Here is a 21,519-nt window from a genome sequence, read left to right as displayed (position 1 = left end):
ATTTTTTTTAAATAGTACAAGACACAAAGAGGCACAGTAGGGTAAAAACAACTGGGGGTCCACGCTTCCACAAATAAACAATTAAAAATTTTGAATATCACAGTAGAGAGACACACGTATCATGGTTTCAGAGCATTTCTTAACAGTCTGTCTCCTGATGAAATGCCTGTTAGCTTGTCTTGTTACATATCAGCTGTTTTTGAACACAAACACTGTCGGCTATGGTCACTTAGTTGAATTTGGCAACAGATGGTAAAGGAATATCAATCTCCATCTGTCTGTCACTGACTCTGACAAATGGTTCAACAATTTTGCTTTTCTCTTTCAGAGTCTTAATAACGTTGTTCTGGAAAGCATTAACACGTTTTACCATTAAGTCAATCCAGGACTGGATATCAGCCTGAAGCTGTTCAAATGACATATCGGCCAAAATACTCTCTAATTTAGTTTTCACAGCTGCAATGTATTCCATCACAATTCTACGGGCCTGTTCTACTTGCATGGAAACATCAGACACAATTTGGGAGTTGATGGCATCAGTGTAAACATCAGCCACAAAAGTGGAGATCTTCTCTACATTCTGAGATTTAAGGGTGAGGAGAAACTTCTCGCTTTGTTCAGTGGTGAACTGAACAAATTCAGAGAACTTGTTGATGATATCCTCCAGCTGGATATCCCCCAGTTTCCTAACAATGACAATCACTTGGTCCTGAATTTTTCCCAAAGCTACTGACAGGTCATCAAGAATTTCACTTCCACTGACGATGTGGGTAGAGCCAGGCATGACGAATTCAATGGCTCTGAAATAATCGAGAACTGCTGTAAATGTGGTGGTAAAGTACTCTGGAATCTTTTGAATGGCCTCCTCAGAGACATCAGCCACAAAGGCACTGAATTTCTGGTACACTTCAAGCCCAGACAGCCTCTCCTCATAGCCAGGGATCTGGAACTTTGTCTCTCTCAGGAATTTAACTACAGCATCAAGAACCATTTCTACTCTCTTCTGGTACCTTTTAAGGATCATAACGGCCTTATCTGTGACAGTTGTCATAACACCAGAGGGGTTTACATTTGCAAGGTTTTCAACAGCCATCCTGTACATCTCTTTACTCTGCTCTTTGGCCTGTTCGAAAGAACCCTCAACACTCCTGGAAAGCCTGCGGATCTTGTTGTATGTCTTGGCAGCACTGTCAGAAACAGTTTCCATTACTGTGGGCACCTGTGTCTTCATCCGCAGCATCATTTCATAAGGCATCTCCATGTTCCAGGATGTCTGGACGTTCAACTTCTCGTTGTTGACCACAGACATCTTCAGACCCAAGATGTCAATGTCTGTTGTTGGCTCAGACTGTGAGGAACATAAAAAAGACATATTAATTACACACCATTAACATTAAAAACACATGCAAAGGAAATTAGTGATCAATTCAGTCTGCAGAACTTGTCTTACCGGGTAACGACCATACAGTCTTGCTTTAACTTGAGCTGGGCGCTTGGTCTGCATCTGAAGTGCAATGAGTCCTAATTCTTGGTTGGACACGGAGACAACAAGACCTTCATCTGGATTTCCTGTAATCTCTTGGTTGATCTCCATTGCCAGAATGGGAAGCATAATCTTGGCTGAGTTGGTGATGGAGGTATCCACTGTCTCATAGCTTAAGATCAAAGAGCCCTGGTGGTTGGCATCCAGCATTGCGTGTTGCACAGACAGGCCAGAAGACATTTTAAGTCCTCCAATTGCTTCAACATTGGTGGTGCCTTCGATCTTTGCATTCAGGAGCTCACATTCAGAGGTTGAGGATGCGTCAAGTTTGATGATGATGCTGTCATGGTTCAGGATGCTGGCATCAGACTTGAGTGTGATCATTGCTGTTTTCATGGCAAACTCATAAGTCAGATCACCCATCACAGGGATCCTGATGCTCTGGATCTTGGGCAGAGTGATTTTTGGGAGTGTGAGCTTGCTGAGGGCAGATGGAACATGAAGAGCTGGCATTGTAATGAGGCTGAAGTCAGGCAGAGGAATGGTGAAAGTGGACAGTTCAACGTTCATCACTGGGACTCTGTAGGCAGGGACTGTGATGGTTTTAGGCAGCTCAATGCTATATTTTTCATACTCTGACCTGGCTTTGTCATAAGAGGTAGCCAGAAGGTCAGCAGCCTTATCCTTTCCAATAAGCATGTTCTTGTGCAGAAACTTGGCATTGGTATTGATGACATTGATGATTGGATCCATGTTGAAGTCAATGGTGATCATCTCAGGGTTCTTCATGTACTTAAGCTTGGAGCTCATGTCAAATGTCTGCTGAGTTGTGATCAGGAGATTGCTCAGACCAGAGTCTTCCCACAGTGAGAAGTCTTCCACTCCTGGTGTCTTGTAACCAATGAATGGCACATTAAATTCAGGGATGGTGATTGGCTCCCTCAGCACATCAAGATTTGCTTCTCCAGCAATCTGGGAAAAGATGTTGATTTCTGTCACACCATTGTCCACTGTGAAGTAATGGGAGTACTTGTACTGGTTGAACCTAGCCAGACCTGTCCAGCTACCTTGCTGCACTTCAGAGTTCAGGGTGAAAGAGATGTCATTCTGGAGATCAATTTTCCCAGACAGTCTGAATGGAAGTGTAACCTTGGCATTTCCTGTGTTCTTGGTATCAAATGTAAGCTCAGTAGGTGTGATCAGAGCAACCACAGAGTTTGAGATTGTTCCTTCAGCACTTCCAGTGAGTTCTGCCTTGTGAGAGGCGGTGAAGTCCACTTTCATGTCTTCTGTTTTAGCTTGGAACTTGAATTCTGCAACACTACCCTTCACGACAGGTGTTTCTGTCTCAAACTTGGCATCAAGAATGATGTGCCTGAAGATGCAAATATCTGCAACCACATTCTGATTCATTTTTAGGTTGTTGCTTCCTGTTTCTCCAGTGATGGTTGCTTTGGCTGTGTGGAGATCCATGACTACCTCTACATCACTCTTGTGGGTGATTTCATCTGAGAACTCAAGAACTGTGAGCTGTCCATTGGCCACATTGTTGATGGTCAGGGTTACAGTGCCAGCCTCAATCACAAAAACAGCCTTCTGATTCATTGATGTTTTACCAAAGCGGCTGATTTCTTGTTTGTAGCTTGTCTCCATGTTGGCAGAAACTCCATTTTCCATGGCAAAGAATGCATTGTTGACAAGATCTGCAGCATAGAGCTCAGTGTCAACCTTGGCAGTGGTATCAGCAGAGACTTGGGCGGAAAGGCCATAGAGGTTCATTGTTCCCTTGTGGTCAAATGAAAGACAAGAGTGGACAACTTTAACATCCTCAGAGATGGACAGACGGCTCATCTTGGGTGCAGCGAGGTGGGCACTTGCATCCATGGTGTATTCAAGCACCTTCAGGGCAGAGGAAGCCTGAGAGTTGAGGTTCAGTTTGAACTCAGGTGTAACCGATGTGGTTGTGGTGTTCTCCAGGGCTGCAGTGGTCCTGAGTGTGTACTGGGGTGAGGTAACTCTGAACTCACTGGAGAGTTTTCCAAAGCAGGGGATCTTGCTCATTTCCAACATCTTTTCTTTCAGCTCCATGGTGAATGTGTCATAATCAAAAGATCTGACTTTCTGGATTATTCTCAGGAAATAGTCACTCATGTCATCAATCAGCTGTTTGAAGTTGAAGGAGTACACTTCGTTGACAAGCTCCTGAACAGGTAGCATGACTCGTTTGAGCATAGGCTGGATGTCAATGGACTTAATAGCAGCAAATGCAGCTTGGATCTTCTCCCTCACCTGGTACTGTTTCATAATCTTAACAATCTCATCCATGATGGCCCCAATCATCTTCTCAACCTCATAGCTGGAGAGGATCTCTTCAATCTTTGCATAGGCCACATTGAACTTGTGGGCAATGTTATTCTTCTTGATCCAAGCCATGACAGTTTCCTTGACTGTTTTCAGCATATTTACAACCTGCTCAGTGGGCAACTTGGATGTCAGGTTGGTCAAATAGTTTTCAACTGAGATGAGGAACTTCTTCAGATCTTGGACAAACATATCGAAGTCAAAGTTGTCGATGACCTCCTTCAGTTCTGTGACTTTGTTCTGGAACTTGGTGCTGATCTCGTACTTGGTGTTGAAATCAGTCAGCATCTCAATGCTTCTGTCCATCACGTTCATCATTGTGATCTTCATGTTTTCAATGAAGGCGGGAAGATGCTCAACGAAGGGAATCTGCAGGAAGTGGCTTTCACTGTTTTTGTCATATTTCACAAATCCAGAGATTGCATAATTCTCACTAGCTTCGGTGAAAAAGGGTGTTGAAGCTTCTCCTGACATCTCAATACCCATTTTCTCTGCATCATTATAGGCCCTCATCTCATGGACAAAAGTGTGCTCATTCACCTTAGATGTAACCTGCAGGGTGACGCTTTGCTCTGGGAAGCTCAGCATGCTGCTGAATTTGTTGTTCATGTTGGTCTTGATTGTTGGTCTGCCTTCGAGTTCATGGGTTGATGATGCTCTGGACTCAAATGAATGTGTGAACACCATGGGCTCTGCCTTCAGGAGGAATTTGCCGAAAACTTCACCGCTCTGCTGTCCATAGATATACACTGAACCTTCTGAGTTGACAATGGCGTCGATTTGCAGAGTGAAGGGTGCAGCCACAGTTTTGATGGTGCTGTCCATGCGAAGGGATGGTGAGTTGAAGTTGGCCTCATTGTTGAACTTCATGGTCAGACCAGCAACTTCCATATCAGTGGCGTGTGTCATTTGAGTGCCCAAGAGTTTGCCATTGGTATTGCACTTGGCAGAGAGGATCATGTCAACAAACTTGATTTCATAGGAGTGCTTGAGTTCTTCCTCTTCAAAGACTCCTGTCATTGCTCCTGTTAGCTCCATGTTGTAAGGCTCAGCCTTGAACTGGGCTTCATTAGCAAAGTTAACCTCCATGACCTTCAGGTCATTTTTCACCATAACTGAAACAGTGTAGGGCTCCATGCTCACTGTGATGTCATGCATGTAGGAGTTTTTGTTGCTCAGGAAGTTGTCAGTCTTGGAGCTGAGGGTGAAGGATCTAAGAGTAAGAGACAGTGAGTTGCTATTTTCGGTCCTCATCTGGTTAAATGATCCAACAATGTTGTTGGAGAGGATCAGGCCTTCTTCGTTCACTCTGAGGTTCACTATGTTTCTGGTGTTGACATCAAAGAGGTTGCCTTTAAGGATGCCATTGAAATACACTTCTGTACTTGCCATCTTTCCCTCAACATTGAGCTCAGCTGTGTTCTCCTTGATGGCTCCCTTTGTGGTAAGAGACATGGTGGCACCATTGGAGTCAACTCCGCCATGGAAAACATTCTCAAAGGTCATTGGACTGTACTGAGCAGTTGTTGTGCAGCTGGTAGTCAGGCCATTCATGTTCAGGGTCAGAGTTGCTTTGTGGGAAGCAAGGCTTGAAAAGATGTTCAAGGAAGCATCAGTGTTGATCTCCACGCCGGATGGGGTCATGGATCCAGTGAGCAGAGAGTAGGCCCGGTTCACTGTGTCATCTGCTTGGTTTTCAATCCTGAGGATGGCCTGGCCTTCAAAGGCAGAGAACTCAATCTGGCTACGAAGCATACGCTCATTGGCCTTGGTCACAGAGTCAGCCTGGGCAGTCAGCTTCACATCCTTGTAGCTGAGGCTCATTTTGGTGGTGTGCTTGATGGGCTCGCTGTTCATGTTGGTGTTGGACTCGATCAGAAGTTCTTCATTTGCATATGATGCCTTCACCTTGTTCACAACCTTCATGATCTCAGAGGTCACACGCAGTGTACTCTCCAGTCTTGCTTCTTTCTTTACTGGCTCAACAGAGAAGGTGTGGAGGTAGGTAGTGCTGGCAGACATGGGTCCAATAGTCACACTTCCATCTGTGTTGATATCTCCAGAGATCTGGGTGGAGTCAAGGCTGACCTGGGTGGTAAAAGTCAGGGAGGTGTCCAGACCCACTGGGGAGACAGCGAACACGTTGTACCTTCCAGCTAACATGATGTTGTCTGTGACAGCAATGGTTTCCTGCACACTAAAGCCGGTGTTCACGAGCATGTGGTTCAGGGAACCATCAATGTTCATTTTCATGGTTTTCTCTGCAGTATCAGTGATTGTTGTAGTTCCTTTAAAGACAGACAAAACAGAAAAATAACAATTGATATCAGTTCCCTGCTTTTTCTCATGTGCATAAAACAAATGTTAAACTACTTGAATGACAAAAATAAAAGAGTCAAAATTACCTTCTGTTGTAAAGGCGAGAACTTTGATCGGACTGTCAGCCATCATAGTGAACTTGGTCACATAGCTAGGAGACTCAACAGTGTTGTTACCAGCAGACACAGTTGCTTCCCAGTTGTAATAGTTGGTGTTGACCTTGGAGGTCACTTCCATCATTCCTGTCAGAGGCAGGGTGAGATCGTAATCAGCAGGGATGGTGAAAGTGGGGATGCTGATCTCTTTGGAGGGAATTTCCATTCCTAGTTGAGGCACAGAGAGACGTGGGGAGGTGATCACAGGAGGAATCAGCTCATCTGATGACTTGCCTCCCAGAGGCAGAGGGAGGGTGATGGTCAGACGATCCTGGTTGAACTTGTATTTGAATGTGCTTTCACTGGTGAAAAAAAGACAGAGAAAATGTGTTAAACTGGTCTGTAAGGCAAATATTATTGATCTTACTTCACAATCATTAAGCTGCTGCTTTTTATTTATCCTGGATGTGGGGTTTACTTACAGGTTCATGAAAAGGTTTTCAGGCATGGCAGGCATGGAGGGCATTTCAACATTTTCCAACTTGTTCCTCAGAATCTCAACGTAGGGGACATCGACTGTGATCTTGTCCACCCAGATATTGCTTGCCTATTAAACAAATACCACATTGTTCATTCCTTTGTCTTGAAGACCTCAGTTAAAGTCTTCTAATAAAAAGAAATCTAATTTGAAAGTTTTTGTTTGGTTTACCTCAACTGCTTTGTTGATAATGTGACGCAGTTTCATGTCGGTCTTGACAACCTTCTGATCCATAACATCCTCAACAAACTGCATGAACCAGGCCTGGAAGGCTTCAGTGTAAGGCACCAGGATCTTAGTCTCAGCATTCATGTTGGACAGCAGCTGAACCTCAGCCTGGTCTTCACCTGAATTAAAAAAATAAAAGCATTTAGCAATTTTGCTTTAATATCAGACTGTGCTTGGATAAACCCTAAAATCTTAGAATGACTTTTAATTTGTGCTAATGCAGACATACCATGTTTGAATACAATGGCTTGGATGGAGGAGGTTTCTGAGACCTTCACATCACTCTTGAGCTCCATGGTGAGTCCATCAGTTGAGCTCATGGAAGCTGTGACAGAGGCATCTGTGCTCAGTGAGGGAACCAACAGCTGGATCTGCAGCATGCCTTCATTTGTGGCCTGAAGCCTGCAAGCAATAACAACAAAAAAACATTTAAAAATCTTTATTTAGAGAAAAATACCCAAATGAGCGCCTCTATGTATGTAAGGTTTTCAGGTATTTTCAAGGTGTGAGAGTTAGACAATAGTTTAGGTCTGGGCTGACTCACTTGGCACGGCCGATCAGAGAGATCTGTGGCACGTTCTTGTTGGAGATCTCAAGGGTGATGGATTTACCCTTGGAACGGCTGTTGGTCATGCCAACCTTAACACCGGCCTCAAAATCAAAGTCAGGAATCTGGACCTGAGTTGTGATGAGATTCCTGTTTCTGTTGTATTTCATGGTGGCAGAGGCCTCAGTAGGCTCAGCACCTAAAGACAAAAAATGATATAGAAAGTTCCAATTAGTTGTTTTGTTATGCAACCCAAAAAGAAAAGAGAGGCCCTGCTACTTTACGTAGAATATAATTTTAATATTTCTTCCCCAAGTAAGAAGCTCTTACCCTCAGCTCTCAGGACCATGTTCAAAGAATCAACCTCCTGGTTGCCATCCTTTCCTTCAGTGAGGAGTTCATAAGTGATGGTGGCTGTGTACTCAGAGACATCTGCAGAGGGCTTGATGTTCAGTGCAAAGCTGTCGGAAAAAAATGCAAGTCCCTGATGAGTTTTTATACCCAGGACTTTTACTATCCAATAATAATAATCACCCAATTATAATCTGTCTTGCTCAGATTTCAAGGATAAAATGTCCATGATGGTCAATCATTACGCTGCTATTAGTAACTCTAATTAAATGATAACCCTTACTGTTTTTAATTGAATCTTACCTGGTTTCTCCAGTCAGGGGGTAGTAAGGGGCATCAGTGTTGCCACGGGTGTCAGCACGAGTAGCTTTTGTGCAGTACCGGACTCCAAGGAGTTTGTTGCAGTTGGATTCACCCTCTGTGTGTGGGATTACTACAGCACTACCACTGCCTACAATCTCCACTTTGTTGCTACAATAAAAGAAAACAGGGTATAGGTTTATTTCTATGACTCAGTTACATTATAACATTATTTTTACACACACACACACACACACGCACACACGCACACACACACACACACACACACACACACACACACACACACACACACACACACACACACACACACACACACACACACACACAAACAATAGTAGAATCTGTATTATTTTCTACCTGATGGAGAAGAGTTTTGTGGTGCCCTGTGGGGCGGGGATGGAAAGCTTCATCTGGGTACCACTCATGGTGATCTTGGCATTGAGAGCGCTCTCATGGTACATTTTGGTGTGCATTTCAACAGCAGACATGACAAATCCAGGAACATGGACCCCCATCTTAGTTACAAACTCAACTCCAACTGAAGGCATGAACACCAGCTCATTCTGTGACACCAAAACAGATCAGTTTGTATTAAAACAACCCTGCAGAACTAAGAATATACGACTATGTGCACAAATATTTACTGTATATAAACAAGTGTAATAATGTTTTCTTGAATAACTACTTTTACTATCATTAATGCAATTGTTTTTAAATCTTTTCTAGGTTTTTGGTACATTTTTGAAGAACTAGAGCATAATAGTAAACCATTATGTTATTCTTGGGTACAGCATTGAAGAGGAACATTTACCTTGTTTGGAGCCATGCGAATGCCTCCCTTAGCACCGGGTGCGAAGGTTCCAGACAGAGAAAATGTCAGAGGCAAGCCAGCTGTTGTTGGCATCATGAATTTGTTGTCCATGAAGATGTAATGGGCGAAGAACTCGTTGTCAGTGTTTGACATCAGGTTGCCCAGGACCTAATTAAAAGTTTTAACAGTCATTTTTGAATTGTCTAACACTGTGGCAAGGAAAAAAAGAAGTGTACATTTTTTTTCTACAATTGTTGTTATTAAACAGCTGGAGGGGCTTATAGTAAGAAGACAACACGGGAAGTGTACTGTACCTTGGTAGGGATGATCCTCATGAGGATATCTGCGTACATCACAGCATTTTGAGCAATAGACTTCAGTTCATTGCCCTTGATGTAACCCAGCTCAGCTCCCATGATTCTCAGGTAGGCCATGGCCTCTGGGGACTCCTGACTCTGCAGATCCTTAACCAGTTTGTTAAAGTTGCGGGCAACTTCTCTCATAAGATTCTCGGGAACCTTTGGAAGAAAAGTTTTATAAGTGTTGATGGTAACAGTGGAAATAGCATCACTCAGGTTTAGAGTTTTGAATGGAATAAAGAAACACCATATTCACCTTGATTTCTTCACTGTCAATGGGAGCAACCCATTTCCTCAGGATTTCTCTGACCTTTGGTGGCATTTTATCATCAGCCCAGTACAGAGCCTTGGACAGGGTATCAGGGAAAAATCCATTCTTTCCAAACAAAGCATCAATGGTTGGCTCGAAGCCCTTTCCTTCCATGCCGATCTGTCAGAAGAGAAGTGTAAGTTTAAAGCATTTCATTAAGAATCCAGGCAAATTGTATCCATTCTTTATTGTTGTGGATAGAAAATCACTGCAAGAGTTTCTGAGAAATGCAAAAAATTTAAGTAAAGCATTGCATACCTCCCAAACATCCATGTTGAAGCCAAAAGCTTTCAGGGTAGTCTCGAGCATCACCTCCCTTGGCAGCTGGCTGCTGGGATCGAAGATGATGTTGCCCTGGATGCCGCTCAGCTTGTAGTTGCCAGACTTGGTGTATTCAGTCTGTCCAATGACCTCACTGTCCTCCAGGGCCTCCACTATCTTCCTACCAAGCCTGAGGTGACAATAAAGGTTGACACATTAGCTGAACATCTGCACTTATATGATGTTTTAAAAAAGAATTAATAACCAAGTATTTAAATTTCTGTCCGTGCTCTGTTCTTACTCCTGGGTCTCTGCATCGGTGGAGTAAATGATGTTGTAGACGTGAGAGGAGACAAAGGACTTGATCTGCATGTTCTGCTCCTGCTTCAGCAGCTTCTTCACCATCTCAATGTCGCTGTCCTGAGGATTCCTCATCAGGATCAGGTAAGCTGCCAGGCGCTTCTGCACAGCACCTTTGGGGTACTGGCTGACTCTCTGGAGGTTGGTGCGGACCTAGAGAGAAGAGAAACTGTCACTTGTTGGAAATATTTACAGAAACTGCATTTAGTAAATAAGGAAACAAGGGTACTTATAAGGTGTAAAATGAGGTTACCTCATCAGTCACAGACATGCGTCTGAAAGCCTGGATGGCAGCCAGCTGCACAGACAGGGTGGTTGCAGGCTGTCTCATGCACTTCAGCAGGGTGGCCTTGATGGTTGGGTCAGCAGCCTCCATTGCTTCTCCCATGTTTCCAACAACCTAGGAGGAAAGTTGCACATTTATAAGACAAAGGCACCTTGAATTTGAAAACATTTCATGAAAGTGGTCAAATTTCACAGCTGGCAACCTACTCTCAAAGTCAGGTAGGTCAGGTCCTTCTCTCCAGGGCAGTCGGGCCCCAGAATGGAGGCAATGAACTCATAGACAGCGGTGATCTCAGGGGTGACACCCTCAACCTGGTACAGTCTGAAGAAAAATAGAGAAATTAGTGCTTTATCTAAAAAGTATAACACCACGAAGCTGAGGTAGAGTAGTTGATACGTCTGTACTTACTTCCTGGCTGCATTGCTCAGAGCATACATGATGGGTTTGCTCTGTTTGTACTGAGCCATGGCCAGCATGTCCTTGACCATGAGGCGGGAGGGGTTAGGCAGCAGCCCCAAGGCGTAGACGGCAGCATCAACCTCAAGAGCTCCCTGGTCAAAGGTCCTGAGAACCTTGAGCAGGGCACTGGTGCACTCAGGGGTGCCGCACTGGACCAGAGCTTGGAATGTCAAAGGTACAGATACGTCCATCATCTCAACACCGGCAGATCCGGCAACATCAGCATTCAGGCCTCGCAGCTCGGTCACCAGCTTGTGGAAGAGGGTGGTGCGCTCCTCGCCCTGTGTGGTCTGAGACAGGGTGTTCAGCTGCTGCAGGAAGGTCATGGCAGCCTCGGTGGTCTGCTTGGGGACCTTGTCGTCAACGACATCCATGGGGAGAGACTTGATGTTATCCTCATCTACACAGAAGAGAATCACAAACAGTTACAGATGATGCAGAAAATGACCACATATCTAAATTTTTGAAATCTGTTTCTGAACATCTGAGCACTTACTACGGTCAAAGATTCTGTCGTTGATTTTGGTGGTTTCCCTCAGAGTCACAGTCTGCTTCACCAAGGAAGTAATTCCAAATTCATTCCTGATTGCGGAAAAAAAAGACCGGTCAGATACTACATTTAACAGGGAAACAACAGCATCTCAAATAACAGTTTTGAAATGTTAAGAGAACTTTGTGCAAACTGTTTATATACTATGCAACGTAAAATCATCCAAACATTTAGAGTTTAAGCATTTTTTTTTCATATATCTAATTAAGAATCCCCTCAAATTATCCTCATATCTACATTTCACATGTATATTTTCCTGCATTTCTTTCTCTGCAGCATTTCAAAGTATGATGCTTAGTCAACTTTCAAAATGGAGCAAAAATTTAAATTTCAATGATTCAAGTCTTGAACTTTAAATTGATTCTTCCAACTCACTTGTGAGACAGGGGCAGGAAGATGTGTTTCTCTGTGCAGGTTCCACTGACCATGTGCTTCTTCTGGTTGTCAAACTTGTAGTTGCAGGTCTGAGTGCTGCCAATCATCTTGGACAGAGGGAAGTTCTATTGGAGGAAACACAACAGCACGATGTGTTGTAAGTGGTGAGTTATGAGGAAGAGTAGTAGCTAAGAAGCAAATTTCCTGGATGTTATTCTGCTTCTGGATGAGCACTCACTGGTAGATGTATCCAGATACTTATAACTGAGCTTGTGTTAGTGAGTGAGGTTGTTCTACCAATGTTTATTTGGATGCTCTAGCTTTGACTCTTTACACTCAAGTGACAATCAATCAACCCTTTGCTGTAGCTTTTAACGGTGACAGTATTAGTCTCTCACCATGCCGGTGATGAGGGCCAGGGGGCTGGTGTGCTGCCTGCGAGCAAAGAACATGTCGCATTTGGAAAGATCCCTGCTGACAGTCACATCAGTGGCGATGTCTTCTCTGGCGTTGACGGTGAACTCAGTGGGGCAGATTCCGTGCACGGTGGACTGAAAATGATGACAGACATCATTAGAAACAAAGATACTGGGTGTGATGATTTACACAGAATTGCAGAAGCCTGGTTGGTAAACATGTTTTTGTCCTTAAGCAGCCTCCCTGAATTATCAATAGATCTAAAAGATTACCTCCCTGCTATCAGAACAGGTGAGGCCATTAGTAAGATAAACTTATCTCAGACTTTGACCTGAAGCTGAAGATAGTCATCCTGAGGACATGATGTTACTGCAGAATTTATCACCTGTGACTGGGGCAGCTTATCTGCCCATTGTGCAACTTGTTTATCTGTGCATAGAAAATCAGTTTCTTCTTTCTGTGTCCTGAATTGATCGGTAACAGCTGTAAACACTGACAAAACAGAGATGAGCAGATACAAAACAGCCGAGGTAGGTACCATTTTCTTGTTCTTCTCCTCCTCCATCACTGGCACAATGAGAGAAGAGACGATTCCCCTCTTGATGTTCAGGATGTTGATGGGCTCGTCATCCTCAGGGAAGAGTTTGACGTCAAGGTCTCCCTCAACTGTGATCTTCAGGGGGTTCCTGTTAACAGATCATGATTAACAACCATTTCTACACTTTTAGCCATTTTTGTTCCCATAGACACTATTCTTTAAGAATAAGTACAGAGAGGTGAACTCACTTGGCCATGGCATCTCTGAAAGCCTCATTTTCATCAGCAGGCCGGTAAAGATAGTTTCCTTCTGCGTCAACATCGAAGATCTCGCTCAGAGAGCACTCTGTTGTGCGCAGGATGAAGCTACATGTCTGGGGCACATCAACCTCAACCTGTACAGAAAATCAAACATTGTTTTATGAACATTGTTTCATTTAGGATCATTACACTGCTGAACTGGGACTGTGTGAGTAGGATGTGTGACATACTTTGCAGGAGACTGTGGGGCCGCTCTTGTTGTCGGTGGCTCCGTCTACGCCGTTAAAGGTCTGAGCTTCATAGTCATACACAAACCGCCTGAAGTTCTTGAATCTTTTGGACACTGAAAAGTACATGAAACACAAATTAGGGCCCTCTTATGTTTATGTTTGATATACTGTACACCTTTAAGAGAGCAGTTCTTTTACTTTAATTCAGCTTGCTTTAAGTTGAACAAGAATTTCACTTGTAAAGGATCAGTGTGAGCATTTTGTGCAGCTGCTAAATAAAGAAGAAACATTGCTAGTGTAAATTAAAGTGACTAAAATGATAATATGTAAATAAATAAAAAAAAATTATATATACTATTCCAGCACCCAGCCTGGCTCTGTTATTGATAAATCTAAACCATTTGGACTCAAAGTTAGACAAGAACCTTGATCTTTGAATTTTACAAAACATGTTTGTTTAGGGATTGAAAAAATACACAAGATAACAACTCTGTAAAAGGATGAACTCTGGCAATTATTTTTTGTGTTGTTTTGTATTAACCAAGTTGAATCACATCACATAAATGTCAGAAAAAGAAAATTATTTCTGAATCTGTGAAATACATTAATGACTTACAAAAGCATGCTGGAGATTGTTCTTCAACACTTCCCACATCTTGTTCTGTAACAAACAAACAAAAACAGAAACATTTTCTATAGAATCTAAAAAGCCACAATATTGAAAAGTGTAAATGACATAGAATCCAAATTTACATTTTCAAGCTTGTGAATTTTTCTACTTCTCTCATTGTTTTTAGCTTTGAGTTTCTGCAATATTATAATCACACAAAAGCTACCGAATTATTCTTTCTATTTACACAACTTATTTGACAATCAGATACTTGGAAACCAAACTGTAAATTTTTCCAGCACTAATTGTAAGTAACAAAAAATAAAATTCTAAAGGATTTTTTTTTCTTTGTAATACCAGGCATTAAGCAATCACACACTTCTCTCTCAAAAATTTAAACATCTAGCTTTGTTTTAGAGTACTGAAAGCTGTAGTCGATATATAAAAAAATACAATAACACAATACTTACGGGCCAGTGCGTATGTTCCCAGCAGCAGGAAAAGGCAAAGTTTGGTACCCTCCATGGCTTTAGAAAAGCTCCTGGAGGCTTTCAGCTAGGGAGAGTCCTCCTCTTTCTGTGAAGACTAATTCTTCAGCTCTGCTGCTCTACCTTTTATAGTCCTCAAGTCTTACTGTATGTGACTACTTGCAAATGTGTTGCCCTGGTTCCAAAGTCTGAGCGGTCCTTGTGGCAGGCCAAAGGTTAAAACATTTCACAAACGAAGACTTGTCTGTCAGCACTAGGTGGGGGTTGAATTGAGTGATTACACCTTTTTGTCTTATACTCTGGATTTATCATTGGGGTTGTTTTTCATAGAATGAACGTTGATTTTGAGATGATTTGTAACGACGATATGAACTAATTTATTGTCTTCTGAAAATACATCAGATAATGATCAGATAAATGTCATACTTTCTGAATCACCAGCCTTTATTGCTTGATGGTTGTGCTCAAAGGGCAAGGCACTAATATACGAATAAAGTAATACTAGCTGAGTTAGAGGATGTATTTTATTAAGTTTCATTTTCTATCAAATGTTTTAAAGCTTTTGTTTTCAGTTAAAGTTGCTGTGGTTGTGATTAAATAATGATGCATTTTTTTTAAAGAAACAACACCAAATCATAAGTTTGTGTCCTGAATGCACAATTATTTTTACAAAAATTTTTAGGTAAAAAAGGTGGCACTGTAATAAGTCTTTAAATGCTCAACAAATTCTGAACTGCCTCTCAAGGAAGGCTGAGAAAAAACCTTTGCCCCAAGAATGCTCGACCATATGAATCATACTGATGCAGAATTGAAACCTGGGTCAGCTGCTGCTTTCATTACTCAGTGTGTTATCACCACAAATTAGAGCATGTTATTGAGCTGTTTGTTTTTTATGACGAGGTTACAGTGACCTTGTACATTTAATGTTAAATTATGAAGAACAGTTAAAAAAATGTAAAGATTCACAGTGCTGTAGGGAATTCCTGCTCTAGTGGCCTGGTATTGAATAAATCCCAGCTACTGTCTGTGACAACAGTTAACAGTGGGTAAAAAGACAGAGGTGTCAATAAAAGGCTGGAGAAGGGGCAGGTTTGTCAGATTTCCACCTGAGGAGACTGACAATGCTCAATATTTAGCAACAAATGGAAGGAGTAAGCTAAGCTAGTGAAACTTACTGTTCAGCCTTAGCAACAGGCCATTCTCTGCTTTCGACAAACTGCAAAGTAAAAAAAAAAAAAAAAGCTAGTTCAAGTAATATAATATTGCATTAAAAAAAGGAAAACTAGTTTCAGTTCACCTCGAAAAATGGTTTAATGAAGTGTCAAATAGAGGAGGTCAGCTTGGCTAACATTACTCAGCTAGCAGGCTATTGTTCTCTTTATAATTCACAATAAAGTCAACTGAAAGAGAGATGCTATGATTCATTGAATGTTTTTAATACATAAAAGCAAGAAAAAAAAGTGTTGGTTCACCTTAGACATCGTGAAGGACTAAATATTGTGTTTTAGAATTAGCATTTGGATGTTTGTATTTCTATGTAAAGATGCTAGCTAAACGTCACCAAGCCCATGCCCAGTTAAGAAGAAATGCCGAAAAGTGTCACAAAACACAGTGGTGAACTGTTTATTGTCAAACGTTACAGTTGTAGCTGAAATGATGACAGGACTAGGAATTTGCTACATTTACAGCTGTGAATTCTAGGAGGTGAGTGCTGTTAGCATGATGTAAGAGCTGCTAGTTTGATGTAAGCATGACCTGATTCACTATGGTTTCTTCCTTTAACATCTCAGCTGGACAGTCTGTAATGTTATTTGTGCATCCTGCTTTGACTTTTAAACTTCTATAATAGTTTGAAATGAGCTTCACTTAAACCAAACATAAGCGTGCTATTCTTCAATGGACAAGTTTACATCAAATCACAGTCATTTAGTCCAAAATGGAAGGATTTTTTGTTAATTTCTTGCTTTATTGTATTGTCCATATCTCTTTTTATCTTATTTTCAAAGGAAAGCCCCAAGTCAGCTGCCTGTGTCTTTATTGTAATGCTCACTGTATTAGAAAAGTAGAGCAAGCCATTAACTTCAGACATAGAGGTTTTAATGTTATTTTAAGTCTCATCTAGGAACAGAACACATAAAACAGGCCTTAGTGACACCTAAAAATTTGTTTGAATAAGAGAAAAATACCTTGGGCCAGTTAAATTCTCTGGATTCAACAAAGAGGAGTGTTTTATCACACTTGGCTCACCTTTCACCCACATAGAAAAGCCTGTGATAGCGGTTTGATCAGGTATATAACAAGTGAACCCAAGATAAGTTAATCAGGCAGGAGAAGACAGTCTGACATTGCATAAGAGTCACAGTGGTGCTGAGAGCATTGATTACCCTGAGTACAAAATGTTGCATTGGAGCTTATTGGCAGGCTGAAGGCTAAACACGATAACTACATGCAGGGTTATTTTACAGTTCTACAGTTCTACAGTTTCATTTAGCAGAGGCTTTTGTCCAAGGCAATGTACAACACAAGCAAGAATTTAGACAGAAGGGAAAACCTTAGTTAGTGCGACAAAGTTTTTTGGCAGCAGCTCCTCCCTGTAAGTGCCAGGAGATTTTTTTTCTCCATGTAGAGTAATGTAGCCATAACTAACCTCAATTAATCACTGCAACAAAAAAATTCAACCTTCAACAACATTCAGTGATCAGTGCTGAATATTGACTAAGAGCTGGGTCTGAGACCTTCTGACTCATTCTACCCCTGAGGACAAAGAGGAGGAGGGTCAGCTTAAAGGCCAAAGTGTTCCCTGAGCTGATGAATCTTCAGAGATCTCTTGAAAGTAGAAAGGGACTCTGCAGATCACATAGAGTTAGGTAATTCTTTCCACCATTTGGGCACAACAGAGGAGAAGAGTCTGGCTAGTGATTTGGAGCCGCACTGGGCTGGGAGCACCAGTAGTCTTTTGCAAGTAGAGCGTAGTGGGTGAGAAGGAGTCTAGAGCTGGGGAGGGACCCCAGGTAGGTGGGAGCCGTTCTTGCCAGTATTTTGTAAGCCAGAAGAGGAAATCTGAATTTGATTCAAGCTGCCACTGGAAGCCAGTGAAGAGAGATTAACAGCGGGGTAACATGTGCTGTTTTGGGCTGGTTAAAGACCAGGCGTGCTGCTGCATTCTGGATCATTTGCAGAGGTTTAAATATACACGCAGGGAGACCTGCCAGGAGGGGGTTGCAGTAGTTGATCCATGAAACCACAAGGGCCTGTACCAGAAGCTGTGTGGCTAGTTGTCTCAGGTAGGGTCTGATCCCATATTGACAAGATTGAGCAATGGAGACCACAAGATCCTCTAAGGTCAGCTGGTCATTCATCATGACACCCAGATTTCTGTCAGAGTTTGTGAGCACACGTTGATTGGAATAAAACAGGACACTGATCTGTGGTTGACCCGAGGGACATGCTGAAAGGACAATGAGCTCAGTTTTGGACAGACTTAGCTGAGGGTGGCTTAGCCATGAGAGCGGATCAGTGTACCAAATGAGGTGGTGTATAAGGAGAAGAATAGGGGACCAAGCACTGACCCCTGGGGTACCCCTGTTGATAAGCCATGGCTTTGACTCAAAAATGTGCCTTTTTCTTGAAATGAAAATGCATTTCCTGTATCATAGTTTCATTTGAATTTTGTCCTAAATACACTCCCATTTTGCAGAGATGTATTTAAAAACCCTGAATAATGCCTCCATTTGATTCCTTTCAGTCAAATAAAAGCCCTGCCAAAGAGCCAACGTGTTCATTACATTAACATTTGGACAGATTAATGGAATAAAACTGTTACTAATGTTGTTGGTGTGATTCCACCTGTTCCTCATTGTCAGACCTCATTGTCAATGTCAACAGTTTCCTTCATTGGGCTTATGTGTACTGTTTAACTAAATATTTAAACTTAATCCCTAGAGCTCTGTTTCAACAGGACAGTGTTAACCAACAGTACTAACACCTCCGGTAAAATGTCATCCTGTCTCACCTGCGCCCTTTGTTGCAAAATAAGTCAAATTGTTGTTGTGCAGACTTTCGTGACTGGGTTTATGCAGGGAGTTCACCTGTGGTTTTTCTAGTCTGAGAGTTGTGCATTCAGATTAATTACGCAAAGCTCTGAGAGCATGACTTTACTATTTTAGACGTGTGTACCTGAGATATGTCATATCTAATTGATCTAAAAGCTTGAGAAATTGTCCTTGCTTATGGGTTGGTAACTACAATAATCCTTGCCCATGGCATTAGCTCACAAAAAAGTCATTATTCAATACATTCTTAATGGACTAATACACTGTCATTGCTTTGTGTAAATTGTCTCACTAGTGATATATCGGTGCTTGTTTCTCAACCCTGTAGAGTTTACCTTCTAGAAATAATCAAAGATGTAAAAACTGGATTCACTTTAAATTATTGCATTTCATCACAGGCATGGAGAAGAGTAAAGTAAATACCCAATAAATGTTTCATCTGTCAAATAATATGACTGTGATGAAAGAGAATATATTAATTGTAGTGTAGGTATTGGCATGTTGGACAAAATGAAAAATAGGAGTGTCGCGGGTTGAATATAGCTCAAAAGTGCCCTCTACTGTCTTGAAACAGCTCTTAACTTTTCAGGCCACTGCATATCAGGTTCATACTCCTCTGAATTTGATAAAATGCGGTAATAAACTCTTTGCAGCATTGGTTAGAACTTGCCTACATCAACTCTTTACTCAGGTATTCAGTATTTTAAGAAAGCAAAGTGAGTGGAGTTAGGTGGGGACTTGGTCATGATGTTTTTTCAACACACATCACAACTTTTTTTCTTCAACATGGATGACATCACTGAGACTACATCCATGTTTTATTCAGTCTATGGGTTTATGACACTGGGAAGCACCTTAGGATCATTGCCCTACTTACAGGCTGGTATCTTCTGGTATCTTCAGGAACTGTTGGATAACATGTCCTTGTATTGTAAAGCAGAGAGAGCCAAAGATCAAAGGTTTTTAAAAATGTCACACTGTTCCTCAAAGGCAGCCACATCAAGACAAAGTTTCCCCAACCAGCCCTCCTAAAAGTTATTTTTTTTTCTTAACTTCTTTAACTTTTTATGGGTATGTCTAGCAATTTCATCTAGACCTGAGAGAACTGATATGGTACTTTCAGAAGCCTCGCTGATTATAAAGTTTTTCTCAAACCAACAAAGCTATCAGAGTGTATTCTTGAGATTCTAATGAGTCTAATAAATAAAATTCAACTCATATTTATTTAAGAAACACATTTTTTTCTGATATTAATTTGTACAGTTAAGACCACTACACTAAAGAACCATACAAGAGGCTGCCACAGTGACCAAAAGCCTCAGTCTCTGACCATTTTTCTAAACTGACTGTTCAGCTTTACAGCCATGTAACGCAGAACTAACATAGCAGTTTCTCAAGAAGATACTGCAGTGACCCCTTCTGGCTGTTTATAGGTATTTCAAGCCAGCCACTTATGAGCAGGAGGTGTCTCGTTTCTCCTCTATATCACAGGAAACCAACTGACAAAGAAAGTACCCGAACATTTTTTTTCACTTAAATAATGATGTCAGATTTTTGTTTGCATGATAATATGTTCTATCCCCTTTTCAAAGGTAGACCTACATGTGATTGGTAGGCTAATCAACACACAGTTCCCTGACAATGCTGGTCATTCTCTACTTGAAAATAATCTCTATTTGCTAATTAACATAAATAAAGAGCAGATTAAGCAATGGTCAGCAAAATGTATGTAAAGATACTATGATGGCGTGAAGATCTTATTTTTTTTTGTATAATCATTGCAAAGCAAATTGTCAAGGACAATATTGTTCACCATCTCTGAAGTTCACAAGCTTTGTTTAAAAGTCTGACAGTTTTACCCCAACCAAATTAAAACCAATCTGGTTAGAGTTTATAATGTTACTGTTTTTGAGACTCGAAGATGGTCTGATTAGGCATTCGGACCAATGGAACGGCAAATGGTTCCTTAAAGCACTTCTGGGCTGTTTACATAATGCATTTAATCATAGATTTATGAGATTATATGTGGTTCAAGTAAACAGCGATTGTTTAATATTTTTGAAAGCATATCTTGTTCATCCATATAAAGTTGTTACCAGTGCTTGGCAAAATAAAATGTTGGTAGTCCTTCTGAATCAACCATAATTGAACACATGGATCAACCATGTTGCTAGGTGCCCCCCAGTTGGCTGCCTTTTACAGCACGTCTCTTTTTTGTAATCTTTGTATTTGGAGTGGATCATTACTTTGTATGGCTCATTTGTTGGTTATGAACACCAAACCTTTTGTGGCTTCAGCGATATTTTTACTACTTTTTCTCCTGTGTTTGTCTGGAGATCCAACATGTAACCATGGCTGCATTGTTTACATGTGAACTCAGCTGTAGCATGTCAGTGCAAATTGGTGTGAGGCCTGATGTCTTCCCACAAGGTGATGAGAAGGAGGTGAGGACAATGGCTGGTTCTCAGGTGTGAGCTAAGCGGTGACGACATGGACCTGTCCGTCCATCCATCGTTATTGAGAACGTAAGATCTATCTCCAATAAGATGGACAAGCTAGCTGTGCTAACCCAGCAACACAGGGAATACCAGGCAGAGTAGCATCATGCTATTCACAGACATGGCTAACGGAGCTAACATCAGACACCAATGCCACATTGGAAGAGCTTCACCTGCTGTGAGCAGACAGGAGACAGGAGACAGAGATGGAGCATGACTGAAGAAGCTCAGTCCTGGACCCTGTGGAGGTAGAGGCTGGCTGATTGGAGAATGATGGACAAGCTGTCATCATCTATTTTCTTGTGGACCTTTTTGCACTTTCTATTCACTTTCTTACTTTTGTTTTCTTGATTGCTGCTGTGACTTCAATTTCGTTGTGCTTGTTACAATGACAATAAAGTTCTATTCTATT

The 21,519-nt window shown here is 41.7% G+C and overlaps 1 protein-coding gene across 1 annotated transcript; it reads right to left on the bottom strand.

Annotated features, from left to right (window-relative positions):
* Window positions 1–3: 3 nt before the first annotated feature.
* On the bottom strand, window positions 4–14,594 carry LOC141802132 (apolipoprotein B-100-like). The gene is made up of 26 exons (XM_074685585.1): window positions 14,540–14,594; window positions 14,076–14,120; window positions 13,460–13,572; window positions 13,218–13,363; window positions 12,970–13,117; window positions 12,413–12,565; window positions 12,015–12,139; window positions 11,586–11,671; window positions 11,039–11,489; window positions 10,837–10,951; window positions 10,598–10,744; window positions 10,286–10,497; window positions 9,982–10,174; window positions 9,670–9,843; window positions 9,369–9,572; window positions 9,055–9,222; window positions 8,601–8,806; window positions 8,226–8,393; window positions 7,902–8,032; window positions 7,569–7,770; window positions 7,254–7,426; window positions 6,968–7,143; window positions 6,741–6,865; window positions 6,250–6,620; window positions 1,451–6,132; window positions 4–1,348 (listed from the first exon to the last, which is right to left on the bottom strand). The coding sequence occupies exons 1-26, from the start codon at window positions 14,592–14,594 to the stop codon at window positions 230–232; spliced, it is 9,888 nt and encodes a 3,295-aa protein (XP_074541686.1). The 3' UTR covers window positions 4–229.
* Window positions 14,595–21,519: the final 6,925 nt, after the last annotated feature.

This window comes from Halichoeres trimaculatus, unplaced genomic scaffold (genome assembly GCF_033239565.1).
Source record: "Halichoeres trimaculatus isolate MK-OKI-2021-1 unplaced genomic scaffold, fHalTri1.1 fHalTri1_scaffold_13, whole genome shotgun sequence".
Lineage (NCBI taxonomy): Eukaryota > Metazoa > Chordata > Actinopteri > Labriformes > Labridae > Halichoeres > Halichoeres trimaculatus.
The sequence above is the reverse complement of the archived record's forward strand: the minus strand, read 5'-3'. Positions and strand labels throughout refer to the sequence as shown.

What these genes read in the sequence shown, in the direction of transcription:
- LOC141802132 (XM_074685585.1), bottom strand. Translation starts at nt 14,594, where the DNA reads ATGGAGGGTACCAAACTTTGCCTTTTCCTGCTGCTGGGAACATACGCA. An exon ending in CCCCTGACTGGAGAAACCAG is followed by an intron (nt 8,033 to 8,225) that starts GTAAGATTCAAT and finishes TTTTTCCGACAG; the next exon opens with CTTTGCACTGAACATCAAGC. An exon ending in TCTCTGATCGGCCGTGCCAA is followed by an intron (nt 7,427 to 7,568) that starts GTGAGTCAGCCC and finishes TATTGCTTGCAG; the next exon opens with GCTTCAGGCCACAAATGAAG.